General features: G+C 40.6%; 1 protein-coding gene across 1 annotated transcript in view; it reads right to left on the bottom strand.

The window, feature by feature from the left end:
* The window catches only part of LOC115193270 (solute carrier family 35 member F1), a 115,427-nt gene that overhangs the window by 22,371 nt on the left and 79,934 nt on the right, over window positions 1-13,122 (bottom strand). Inside the window, exons 4-6 of the mRNA XM_029752089.1 lie at window positions 12,714-12,873; window positions 4,148-4,304; window positions 1,086-1,138 (exon numbers count right to left, since the gene is read on the bottom strand). Coding sequence (XP_029607949.1) covers window positions 1,086-1,138; window positions 4,148-4,304; window positions 12,714-12,873 — 370 coding nt within the window. The remainder of the gene's footprint in view (window positions 1-1,085; window positions 1,139-4,147; window positions 4,305-12,713; window positions 12,874-13,122) is intronic.

Here is a 13,122-nt window from a genome sequence, read left to right as displayed (position 1 = left end):
TCTTGATAATTTATTGTATTTTAAATATTCAGTGGCCAGTTAATTGAAACTCAGTCAACTTAATGGTCTACTCTATACTGTACTGTAGCACCCTGTTTTGCTTGTTTGTTTCAAATGAAATATTAAGTGAACAGTCACTGTTATAAGCAAATAAAGTGCATCCATATATCAGTTAGTGGTGATGGGTTCTGACTTCTAAACTTGAAATATGAAATATCCTTGTTCATGGTACTGAGGGAGAGAGGGGAATGCAGAACGTTGATGTTATTGTTTGACATCAGGTATCCTATGGAAAGGAGGGCCACAGTCTGGTTTCTACACCAGAAGTGAATGGTTATCTGTAGGAGGAATGTATATGGTGGGGTCAATTAAGGTTGGATATGAGCCAGGGGCTTGGAATGTTACTCAGTAAGGGAAAGGCAATCACATGGTTGCGGTGACTGATAAGGGTGGAGAGCTGTGGATTAGTGAGGAATGGGGCCCAAGGTCAGGTCAGGTCACAGTAAGGGAGAAGGTACAGTTTTCTACCCACATAAAGATGCAATAAAGATGTAATGTTCAGAGAAGAGGAGGAGACTTCACCTAAAGTGGGGTATCTATACTTGTGCTGGTGGGAACATGTCTTTGTCTGTTCAGCTGTCTGACCCATTGGGTGAATAAACTTGGTTTGAGCTTTTCATAGTTGTCCACTGTTAGGTTCTAAATAACAGAGTAAAAACTAACAGTGGACACCCTCTCCTACCAGTAATAAATGCGGCACAACAAAATGTTCGTAAAGGTTGACACCATCCCACCATACATTTTGACTATACAGCGGCGGCCCATCCATCTTAGCTCATGGCCCCATTCCTCACCCCCCCTACTTAATTTGCAGAGTGATCTTCCAGTGACACCCCTTACAGCCTAACTGATTGCGTGAGCAGGATCTGACACAGCGGGAGGGGGGGGGGGCATCTCCTCTAGACAGGGCAATCAATTCCCACTCTGCAAATGTTTAATCATCCCTGTATCCACCCCCCACACACGGGCTGCCAACCAACGCTGCAAAAGAGAGCAGCATCTAAATCCCAGTAACAGTAACTTACCTATCTGCCAGTCCCAGGGCACCCTTAACAGCTCCTTATGCTCCATGATGGCCCTGGAACAGAAAGAAAAACTGTTCCCGTCAGCCAGGGGTAAGCGTTGTGAGATAGGGAATACAACAGAGTTACTGATGGAGGGAGGAAAGTAAGACAGGAGGATCATAAGCAAGTCTCTTGACAGAAAAGTTTTGACAGCTGAGCACCTGTGGTTCAGTCAGTGACAAATCTATCCTATCAGAGCGAGGCGGGGATCAACCCTCTGACCCTACAGAATAGATCCTGGGAATTCTATTGATGGAATCCTCTGACTCCAGAGGGGCACTAACAATAGAAACAACATGGTAGACCATCCCCCACCCCCTGTTCCAGACAAGAGGAATGGAAAACAATCCACCCAGGTCTCGCTCTGTGACATCTCTGTGGAAAAGCGTAATTGACGAGGCGGTGCTGACGTGTTACCAAGGTTACGGTCTCGTCTGGTGCTCCCGTGTCTAAAATTAACATCAGCGAGAGACAGAAACAGAGACAGGTCCCCATGCTCCCACTGTCTTCCCCAGTAGGGATAATTTCATACATAACAAGTGGATAAATAAGTGGAGGGAAGACAGGCAATGTCTCATAACTATTTTTTTTTAATCATTCCTCTTTAAGCCTCAGAATGAGCTCATTAAAAAGGAGTAAAGCTGAACAAAAATATAAACGCAATATGCAACAATTTCTAAGATTTTATTACTGAGTTACAGTTTATATTAGGAAATCAGTCAATTTAAATACATTCATTAGGACCTAATCTATGAATTTCACATGACTGGGAATACAGATATGCATCTGTTGGGAACAGATACCTTAAAAAGGTAAGGGCGTGGATCAGAAAACAGGTCAGTATCTGGTGTGACCACCATTGCAGTGAGACACATCTCCTTCGCATGGAGTTGATCAGGCTTGTGGCCTGTGGAACGTTGTCCCACTCCTCTTCAATGGCTGTGCGAAGTTGCTGGATATTGGCGGGAACTGGAATACACTGTGCTACACGTCAATCCGGAGCATCCCAAACATGCTCAATGGGTGACATCTCTGGTGAGTATGCACTGGGACATTTTTCAGCTCCCAGGAATTGTGTACTGATCCTTGCGACATGGGGCTGTGAATTATCATGCTGAAACATTAGGTGATGCGGCAGATAAATGGCACGACAATGGGCTTCTGGATCCCGTCACGGTTTCTCTGTGCATTCAAAAAGCCATCGATAAAATACAATTGTGTTTGTTGTCCGTAGCTTATGCCTGCCCATACCATAACCCCACCTCCACCATGGTGCACTCTGTTCACAACGTTGACATCAACAAACCGCTGCCCACTCGTCTGCCTGGTACAGTTGTAACCGGGATTCATCCATGAAGAGCACACTTCTCCAGTGTGCCTGTTGCCATCGAAGGTGAGCATTTGCCCACTAAAGTCGTTTACATTTAAATTTTAGTCATTTAGCAGACGCTCTTATCCAGAGCGACTTACAGTAATGAATGCATACATTTCATTTCATGCATTTTTTTGTACTGGCCTCCCGTGGGAATCGAACCCACAACCCTGGCGTTGCACACACCATGCTCTACCAACTGAGCCACAGGGAAGGCTAAGGACGCCAAACTGTACAGTATTTATTAGGTTCCCTACTCTTCCTGTGGTCCAAACATGAATAAAGTAATTACATAACAACAAAACAACAGCCTACATCATAGCATTATATATCATACAAGGCATTATTACATTATTACTCTAGTATTAGAAATGTACAATATAACATTTACAATATTACAATGTGTGTGTGTAGAGTGTTTGTATTAGAGTGTGTGTGCGTATGCGTGTGTGTTTTATCTGATAGTTTTTTTATCTGATTTTACTGCTCGCTTGAGTTACTTGATGTGGAAGAGAGTTCCGTGTAATCATGGCTCTATATAGTACTGTTTGTTTCCCAGAGCCGGTTTTGGACTTAGGGGCTGTGAAGAGACCCCTGGTGGCATGTCTTGTGGGGTATGTATGGGTGTCTGAGCTGAGTGTTCGCTGTTTGAACAGACAGTTCAAGTGCTTTCAACACGTCAATACCTCTCACAAAGACAAGTAGTGATGCAGTCAATCTCTCCTCTAGTTTGAGCCAGGAGAGACTGATATGCATGTTACTGATATTAGCCCTCCGTGTACCTTTAAGGGCCAGCCTTGCTGCTCTGTTCTGGGCCAACTGTAATTTGACTATGTCCTTCTTAGTGGCACTAGAAGCATCGTAGAAAGAAAAGGAGATTATATGACAGCATGGGGCTGCTAGCGAAGCCATCATCTGATCTGGAGAGAGAAAGACTGAATACAATAGAGTCAGTGTAAATAGTCCGGGTGGCCATTTGATTAATTGTTCAGCAGTCTTATGGCTTGGGGGTAGAAGATGTTAAGGAGCATTTTGGACCTAGACTTGCCGCTCCAGTGGTACCGCTTGCCGTGCGGTAGCAGAGAGAACAGTCTATGACTTGGGTGACTGGAGGCTTTGACAATTTTTTGTGCCTTCCTCTGACAACGCCCAGTATATAGGACCTGGATGGCTGGAAGCTCGGCCTCAGTGATGTACTGGGCTGTACGCACTACGGTTGGATGCCGAGCAGTTGCCATACCTGGCAGTGATGCAACCCGTCAGGATGCTCTTGATGGTGCAGCTGTAGAACTTTTTGAGGATCTGGGGACCCATGCCAAATCTTTTCAGTCTCCTGAGGGGGAAAAGGCATTGTTGTGCCTTCTTTGCAACTTTCTTGGTGTGTTTAGACCATGATAGTTTGTTGGTAATGTGGACACTTAGGAACTTGAAACTCACAACCCGCTCCACTACAGTCCCGTCGATGTGAATGGGGGCGTGTTCAGCTCTCTTTTTCCTGTATTTGCTTCAGCCTGCCTGGAGTGCCTGATTGGCTAGGTATGACATTATGGGACTATTATATTGGTTTCATTTTGCCAGACAAGCTCAATGAAGCACAGCTTAAGTATTTGAAATCATTTCCAATAGGTCTGACACACACACAAACACTCACAGCTGAATGCCGCTGAAGAAGGAGCCAAACAGTCCCATCATGCCCAGGAACTCCACCCTACTCAGGTTCTTAACGATGAACTCCTCACACACATTAGAGATGCCGTACAGCGTGGCCCCTCCCAGCACCAGCAGGTCCCCCAGGAGCTTATGTTCCCCTAGAGAGAGAGAGAGAGAGAGAGAGAGAGAGAGAGAGAGAGAGAGAGAGAGAGAGAGAGAGAAGGACTGTCAAACTGTATGAAAGAGACACTAGTTATCCATGACAAATAGGTTATCCTATGAAACCCTCACCAGTAATATCAGACTAAGTGTCTATCCTATGAGAAAAAAAATTATGACAATGAGGCAGTGAAAGACATTGGGTGTTTAAAAGGTACAGAAAGCAACTGTGCTTGAGTCATACATTGAGTAAATGTAGGATTTTAACAGAAGGAGTTTCATTGATTACTTAATCTTCTTACTGTTCACTTTACTGTGTTGAAAATATCTATTTTCACTATTTTAAGCAACATTATTGTGTAGCTGGTAAGACAAATAGGCATTATCGATTGGAAGCTGACACCAAACAATTGCATTGTTCCTTTATTCCTACATGCTTTGTGCATATTGTATGCTGCAATGGGGTTCAGTAAGCTATGGATAAACTGTACCCAATCAAACAAAGATCTTACAGATGCTTAGCACATGCTTGAAGATTTGAAAGTAATCCCACTATAACATAACTATTCTGTCAATCACGAGACAGAAATGAAACTACAGCCGTGTTTTTCCAATGAAACTCTAAACTTTTCGGATCCAGAACACGTGACATGATTTGGATCGTAACATGTATTATTCATATCGAACCAACATGCAATCTATCTATCTGAATCTTGTTGAGCTGGGGAAATCAAGGAGTACTTAATGCAATAGCGAGAGGGGGAGGCTCTCCATGGGTGTGAAAGGCAAACCACACCAGGGACTAACACTGGGGATCTGACTCGGTTATTGCTGGAGGTACTGTGAGGGTTGAACACAATGAGACCGCGATGGTGAACTGCACAGTGAGAGAACACTGTCTGTGTGCTGGAGGAGATGAGGGTGTTTGTGTGAAGGACACAGAAGACTCCACAATAGCAATCAAAATATGTTTAAAGCTCTTTGCTACATATACATACATTTTACATATCCATTTTCCACACAGTTGGAGTCGGAAGTTTACATACACTTTGGTTGGAGTCATTAAAACTCGTTTTTCAACCACTCCACAAATTTCTTGTTAAAATTAACAAAATATAGTTTTGGCAAGTAATTGTTCCAACAATTGTTTACAGACAGATTATTTCACTTATAATTCACTGTATCACAATTCCAGTGGGTCAGAAGTTTACATACACTAAGTTGACTGTGCCTTTAAACAGTTTGAAAAATTCCAGAAAATGATGTCATGGCTTAGGAAGCTTCTGATTGACAACATTTGAGTCAATTGGAGGTGTACCTGTGGATGTATTTCAAGGCCTACCTTCAAACGCAGCGCCTCTTTGCTTGACATCATGGGAAAATCAAAAGAAATCAGCCAAGACCTCAGAAAAAAATTGTAGACCTCCACAAGTCTGGCTCATCCTTTTGAGCAATTTCCAAATGCCTGAAGGTACCACGTTCATCTGTACAAACAATACTACGCAGTATAAACACCATGGGACCACGCAGCCGTCTCCACTCAGGAAGGAGATGCGTTGTACAATGCTACCAAATACTAATTGAGTGCATGTAAACTTCTGACCCACTGGGAATGTGATGAAAGAAATCAAATCTGAAATAAATCATTCTCTCTACTATTATTCTGACATTTCACATTCTTAAAATAAAGTGGTGATCCTAACTGATCTAAGATTTTTTACTAGGATTAAATGTCAGGAATTGTGAAAAACTGAGTTTAAATGTATTTGGCTAAGGTGTATGTAAACTTCTGACTTCAACTACACATTTTGCATACATACTTTTACTGTTATATAAAGCAGTCACGTAACAATAATACTTTACCAAACATAAACTCTTTAATCCCAACCCTCTGCCACTCTCAGCCCTTCCCACCTATCACCATAGACCACCCCCATTTGGTTTCCATGTGCCATATATTTTTCAATTGTGCTGGGATGTCTTACATCATTTTTTTAACCTTTCTAATCATATAGCATCCACCGATTGTGAGCTAAAGATGAAAACCTTTCCTACAAGTATTATTATATTATTTATTGACTGACTATGGCTTTCCAAATCGCCCAACACTGCTATTTGTAAGGTTAATTTTAAGTGCATGTTCCTGAACCTGTGACCAGAAACAAGCTACATAGGGACAATACCAGAATAAATTATCTATTGATTCTGTCTCTTCGCAGCAAAATCTACAGAGCTGAGATTGTTGTATATCCCACAGTTATAGAATTCTGTTGGTGGCAAGAATTGTATATAATAATTTAAATGGAAAAACTCAAAGTGTTGAATCAAGTGTAGTTTTTTGTACCAGTTCATAAACCATATGCCATGGAATTGGTACACTGAAAATCGCTTCCCATTTATTTTGCAACCTATATGCTGTCAACATTTTGGTCCTCAAATGAAACAGGTATATTTTTCTATTTGTGCCAGTTCCTTTCAGCCAATTTGTTTCTTTAATATATGGCAGGCAAACAAGTTCCCTACCTTCTCCCTTTTCCACTTGCCTCCTCCATTTTTGTGGTAGTGCAACAATCAGTTGGTTGTAAATTTGGATTGAGCAGACATTCCCGTATATATTCCATAACTGCATATGTAACATAACTCCTCCGTTTCAATTCATAATATCATTAATAAATATAATACAATTTTTAAACATTTTTTCCATAAAGAAATATTTTCTGGAGGACAAAACAGAAATTGTAACCAGCTATATACAACTTGTTTAAGAAAGGGCAATTTTAATAACAAAATGTCATTTTCAATTAGTCGGAAATGATAAATTGTAATCTGTATAAAGGCAAAAATGCCATTTTTGAACAAAGGATGAACCTTTCTTAATAATCTACTGGAGAACCATTTGGGGATTAAGATTAATTTATGTATGAGTGTGTCACAGTTTCTGCTTCTTTTGGAGTGTGTTTCCTTAGGTTACTGCTGGAGGGCACCCTTACCTTGTTTCAAGTTCCCAGGTTACCCTGATTGTTTCTTATTGGTTTCACCTGTGTTTGATTGCCCTCTCTGTTCACCTGGTTGCCTGGCTATTTAGGTTCCTCTGTTGGCCTGGATCCTTGCTTAGGTCTTATGTTTTGTTTAGTGCACGCTTGTGCTGTTGCCTTGTCTCTGTGAAGACTTTAAGTAAAGTTCTGGATTTACCCTTACCTGCTGTTTTTCTCTGCGACTGGGCTCGAGTTCATTCAAGCGTCATTGTAACAGAGTGAAGCTTTTAGTGAGAGGTTTTAATATTTAATCATTTTTGCCCCCCAAACTCATATTCATTATATAAATAGGCACGTTTAATTTTGTCTGGCTTAGCATTCCAAATAAAATGAAATATTTTGTTGCTCATATGATTTAAAAAATGAGTCATCTGGAGTAGGCAGTGCCATTAGTAAGTAAGTAAACTGTGAAAGGAGCAAAGAGTTAATCAGTGTGATTCTTCCATAAATAGACAAGTATTTACCTCTCCATGGTTGCAGAATCGTATCTATTTTTGCTGACTTTCTATAGAAATTAATTGTGATAAGTTAATTTATTGATCATTAGAAAACCCTTTTGCAATTATGTTAGCACAGCTGAAAATGGTTGTTCTGATTAAAGAAGCAATAAAACTGGCCATCTTTAGACTAGTTGAGTATCTGCAGCATCAGCATTTGTGTGTTCGATTACAGGCTCAAAATGGACCAAAACAATATACTTTCTTCTGAAACTCATCAGTCTATTCTTGTTCTGAGAAATGAAGGCTATTCCATGCGAGAAATTGCCAAGAAACTGAAGATCTTGTACAACGCTGTGTACTACTCCTTTCACAGAACAGCGCAAACTGGCTTTAACCAGAATAGAAAGAGGAGTGGGAGGCCTTGGTGCACAACTGAGCAAGAGGACAAGTACATTAGTGTCTAGTTTGAGAAACAGACGCCTCACAAGTCCTCAACTGGCAGCTTCATTAAATAGTACCCGCAAAACACCAGTCTCAACGTCAACATTGAAGAGGCAACTCTGCTGATGTTCCAGATCCTCAACTTGTCTAAAGAGATGAGTAATGCGAGATATGTAAACATTCTTAAAGTGGCATTATTAAAGTGACTAGTGTTCCATTTATTAAAGTGGCCAATGATATCAAGTCTGTAGGTAGGCAGCTGCCTCTCTGTGCTAGTGGTGGCTGTTTAACAATCTGATGGCCTTGAGGTAGAAGCTGTTTTTCAATCTCTCTGTCCCAGCTTTGATGCACCTGTACTGATCTCACCTTCTGGATGGAAGCGGGGTGAACAGGCAGTGGCTCGGGTGTTTATTGTCCTTGATGATCTTTTTTGCCTTCCTGTGACATCGGTTGCTGTAGGTGTCCTGGAGGGCAGGTAGTTTGCCCCCGGTGATGCATTGTGCAGACTGCACCACCCTCTGGAGAGTCTTGCGGTTGCGGGCGGTGCAGTTGCCTTACCAGGCGGTGATATAGCTCGACAGGATGCTCTCAATTGTGCACCTGTAAAAGTTAGTGAGGGTTTTCGGTGACAAGCCACATTTTTTCAGCCTCCTGAGGTTGAAAAGGTGCTGTTGTGCCTTCTTCACCACACCGTCTGTGTGGGTGGATCATTTCAGTTTGTCGGTGATATGAACACAGAGGAACTTAAAACGTTCCACCTTCTCCACTGCTGTCCCTTCGATGTGGATAGGGGGGCTGCTCCCTCTGGTGTTTCCTGAACTCCACGATCATCTCTTTTGTTTTACTGACATTGAGTGTGAGGTTATTTTCCTGACACCACACTCCGAGGGCCCTCACCTCCTCCCTGTGGGCTGTCTCGTCGTTGCTGGTAATCAAGCCTAGCACTGTTGTGTCATCCATATATCCACTAGTTCTAATGTATTCATGATCTTCGTGATCTCCTTCAGTGCTTGAGGGTGATAGTTTGTGGAGTGATTTTCTTGACGATCCATTGAGGTACTTAAAACCGTATTATAATCTCCCACCATAATAATATATTATTTTGTTGCTTGCGAGCTCAATAGATTATTATATATATTTTCGAACAAGTGTGGATCATCATTATTTGGTCCATATAGATTAATTAGCCAGATCTGTTTTTGGTCCAATAGCATATTTAAAATAATCCATCTTCCTTGCGGATCTGTTTGCACAGTTTGCACAATCAGAACAATATTTTTATTAATTAGTATAATCCCCCCTTTTGAGTTTCTTTGCCCATGACAAAAATATATTTCTCCCTCCCAGTCCTTTTTCCACCCAACCTCATCTATATTTGTAGAAAGAGTTTCCTGTAAACAATAGATATTATATTCTTTCTTTTTTAGCCATGTAAAAATGTATCTCTTTTTTTATGATCTGCTAAGCCATTACAATTATAACTGGCTATACTTATTTCCCCACTTACCATAATGATACCCAAGTTTCAATTATACTTACCACAACCAATGTTTGTAAACTTACCATTAAAAAGCACCATGATGATTAAGTGTCCATATAGCTGTACCATAATAATGTGCCCTTTTAAGCATACTGTAGCTGCAACTTTGCAAACCTCCAATTGTCCTAATATTCCCCCCACTAAGACCTCCCCCCATATCTAGGTCTGTTGTCACTAAGACCACCAGACCATCTCCCTGACTCATGACGCACCTTTGCGTCCTAAAGCAACCCCTTGGCCGCCAAATGGTGTTGACCAGAGGGAAATACGGGCAGTCCCATGATAACATAAATATCTACGAGGATGCTTAAGATAACCAACCAAATAACATGGAAAACAGTCAGAAAAAAAGAAATAGTAACAATAATAGATAATATTAACCTGTTGGGGCTAGGGGGCAGTATTGAGAATTTTGAAAAAAATATGTGCCCATTTTTAACTGCCTCCTACACCAACTCAGAAGCTAGGATATGCATATTATTACCAGATTTGGATAGAAAACACTCTGAATTTTCTAAAACTGTTTGAATGGTGTCTGTAAGTATAACAAAACTCATATGGCAGGCAAAAACCTGAGAAAAAAAATAATTTTGTGGCTGTACTATTTTTTTGAGTCATTGTTAATAGATAACACAGTGAGAAAGGATTCATTTCGCACTTCCTACGGCTTCCACTAGATGTCAACGATCTTTATAAAGTTGTTTGAAGCGTCTATGATGAACAGAGACCGGATGACAAGGAAGAGAAGTTGACCTCCCTGGGATGTCGTCACTTCATTATTGCCCGCACCTGCGCATTCATTTGAGTTCATGTCAGGCGAGACATTTTTCAAAAACGTTTTTCAAGACACAGGAGAGGTCGGGTTGAAACATTACTGATGTTTCACGTTAAAAATGGCTCTAAAGATTGATGCTAAACAACGTTTGACATGTTTGAACGAACGTAAATAGATTATTTTTTTTACTTTACGTCGTGACTTCCCCCCCCGCCCTACTTTTTAGTAGCCTACCGAAGCGCTAACAACTTGGAGTTATTTGGACATCAATTATGAACTTTGTCGAAAGAAACCACATTTGTTGAGGACCTGGGATTCCTGGAAGTGCCAATGGATGAAGATAATCAAAGGTAAGGGATTATTGACAATAGTATTATTGATATTACATGGTTACAAGATGGTGCTAACTGTATATCCTAGCCTATTGTTCTTAGCACAGCACCCCGTTTATTGCAAAGTGTGATTTCCCAGTAAAGTTATTTTGAAATCTGGCAATAAAGTAGCATTTACGAAATGTTAAACTATAATTATTTGAATGAAAATATTATAATTTAGCAATGTTTTCGAATAGTAATTTTGTAAATTGTAACGTTGATTGACGGGAAGCATTTGAGGAAAAAAAAAATCTGAAATTTCACCGCTACTGTAAAATGCTGTTTTTGGATATAAATATGAACTTGATGGAACAAAAAATGCATGTATTGTATAACATAATGTCCTAGGAGTGTCATCTGAGGAAGATTGTCAAATGTTAGTGCATAATTTTAGCTGGTTATCTGCTTTTGGTGACGCCTGTCTTTGAATTGACAAAACATTACACACAGCTATTTTCAATGTACTCTCCTAACAACCTAACTTTAGGCTTTCGCCGTAAAGCCTCTTTGAAATCGGACAATGTGGTTGGATTTAGGAGATGTTTATCTTTCAAATGGTGAAAAATAGTTGATTGTTTGAGAAATTGAAATTATTAGATTCTTGCCGTTTTGAATTTCCCGCCATGGTCTCTTGACAATGAATCCCATTACCGGGCAGGTATCCCCAACAGGTTTTAATATAAATAATATCAGCACAATCTTAAACATGCATGCTCATATTTAGAAAGTCCTAGCAAGGCTATAAGCATGTCAGCCCAGCCTGCTCACTTCATTGGATTCAATTGTTCAAACATTTTTTTTAAAATGAAGAGAAAACAACCTGAACATATCGCAAGACCAGTACTTTTTTTTAATGTCCATTACATGCAAGACCTATTTCATGTAGTCCTCATTATGTCCTGATGTATTCCGACCAAAACAGGAAGAAGGAAAAAGGAACATAGATTCTAACGGCCGCTAATTAGTCAAACTTAGTCTTAGGCATCACACTGCCCATAACGGAATGACACAGCCAAGGCACGACAGCCAAGAACACATGTAGTACTGACAACCCAGAGCAAGTAAACCTGTAAAACCAACCCTCTCTCCACCCTACACATCGTTTTTTATTCCAGGGTCGTTGCTCTATCACCTCGGCTGTTTTACACCTGGGCCGATATCATTAGGATCAGGAATATAACAGGTAACATAAATAGCTTATATAGAAATATATACTATACCTTTCTCTCGCTTAGAGAAGTGCTTCCATAAGCCAATTATTGTATTAGTTCTACCTTAAACTTTAATCAGTTTATCCCAGTGTTAACCAGCCCACACACACTAGAGACAACAACCCTGTTGACAATACCTAATCAATTTGCCGGTGTGTATTGGAAGAATAATCATCCTTTACATATTTTATATTGAGATGTATTTTTTAAATGTAAAAGTGTAATAACACCAATTATTTTAGGATCATATAAGCCTATTCCAATAGAGAACCTAGGCAGGTTTTAAATTATATAATCATTTATCCTAGCCCTATAATACATCAATTCATATTTATTAGGTTTTATCTTCGTTCCGATTCACAGCTTTTAGGAGATAATATACCCGACCTCTAGAATTAGGCCATATCATATCAAACTGAAAAAAACAACCTTGATATTTCTAATTTACAATCTTCAAATTAAATAAATAAACAATCATAAAGAAAAAAGGGCAGACTTACCCATCCTCGCCTTCCCCTAAATCAAAACCTGATATTACGCCCATATAGTCCAAATGTGTGTGTGTTTGTGTGTGTGAGCATGTGTGTGTTACCTAGACCCTGTTGTCTTCCCACCAGGACGTCTGTCCCCACCATTAAGCCGATGCCCAGCAGACACACCCCGACGCCCACAAAGTGCACGGCCTTGTACCTCACCAGCAGGAAGAACCAGGACAGCAGCAGCACCACGGGGATGGTGAAACAGTCTAAGAGCTGACAGACAGAGCGGAGAGATACAGGGTTAGAATGGACACACTGAACTCCAGTTCATAGAGACGCACAGAGAAAATGGTTTCAATGGAGTTCCAAGATACTGCACACCACATAGACAAAATACACACCTAAACACCAGAGATGGTATCACAGCAGAGCTAAAACCACCCACCACAAAGTCCAGGGGTGACACATAGGACAGCGGGGGGACACAGTACTATAGAGGACGAGGTCAGAGGACAGTCCAAC

Source organism: Salmo trutta, chromosome 1, assembly GCF_901001165.1.
Source record: "Salmo trutta chromosome 1, fSalTru1.1, whole genome shotgun sequence".
Taxonomy (NCBI): domain Eukaryota; kingdom Metazoa; phylum Chordata; class Actinopteri; order Salmoniformes; family Salmonidae; genus Salmo; species Salmo trutta.
This window is presented reverse-complemented; position numbering and strand designations above follow the sequence as displayed.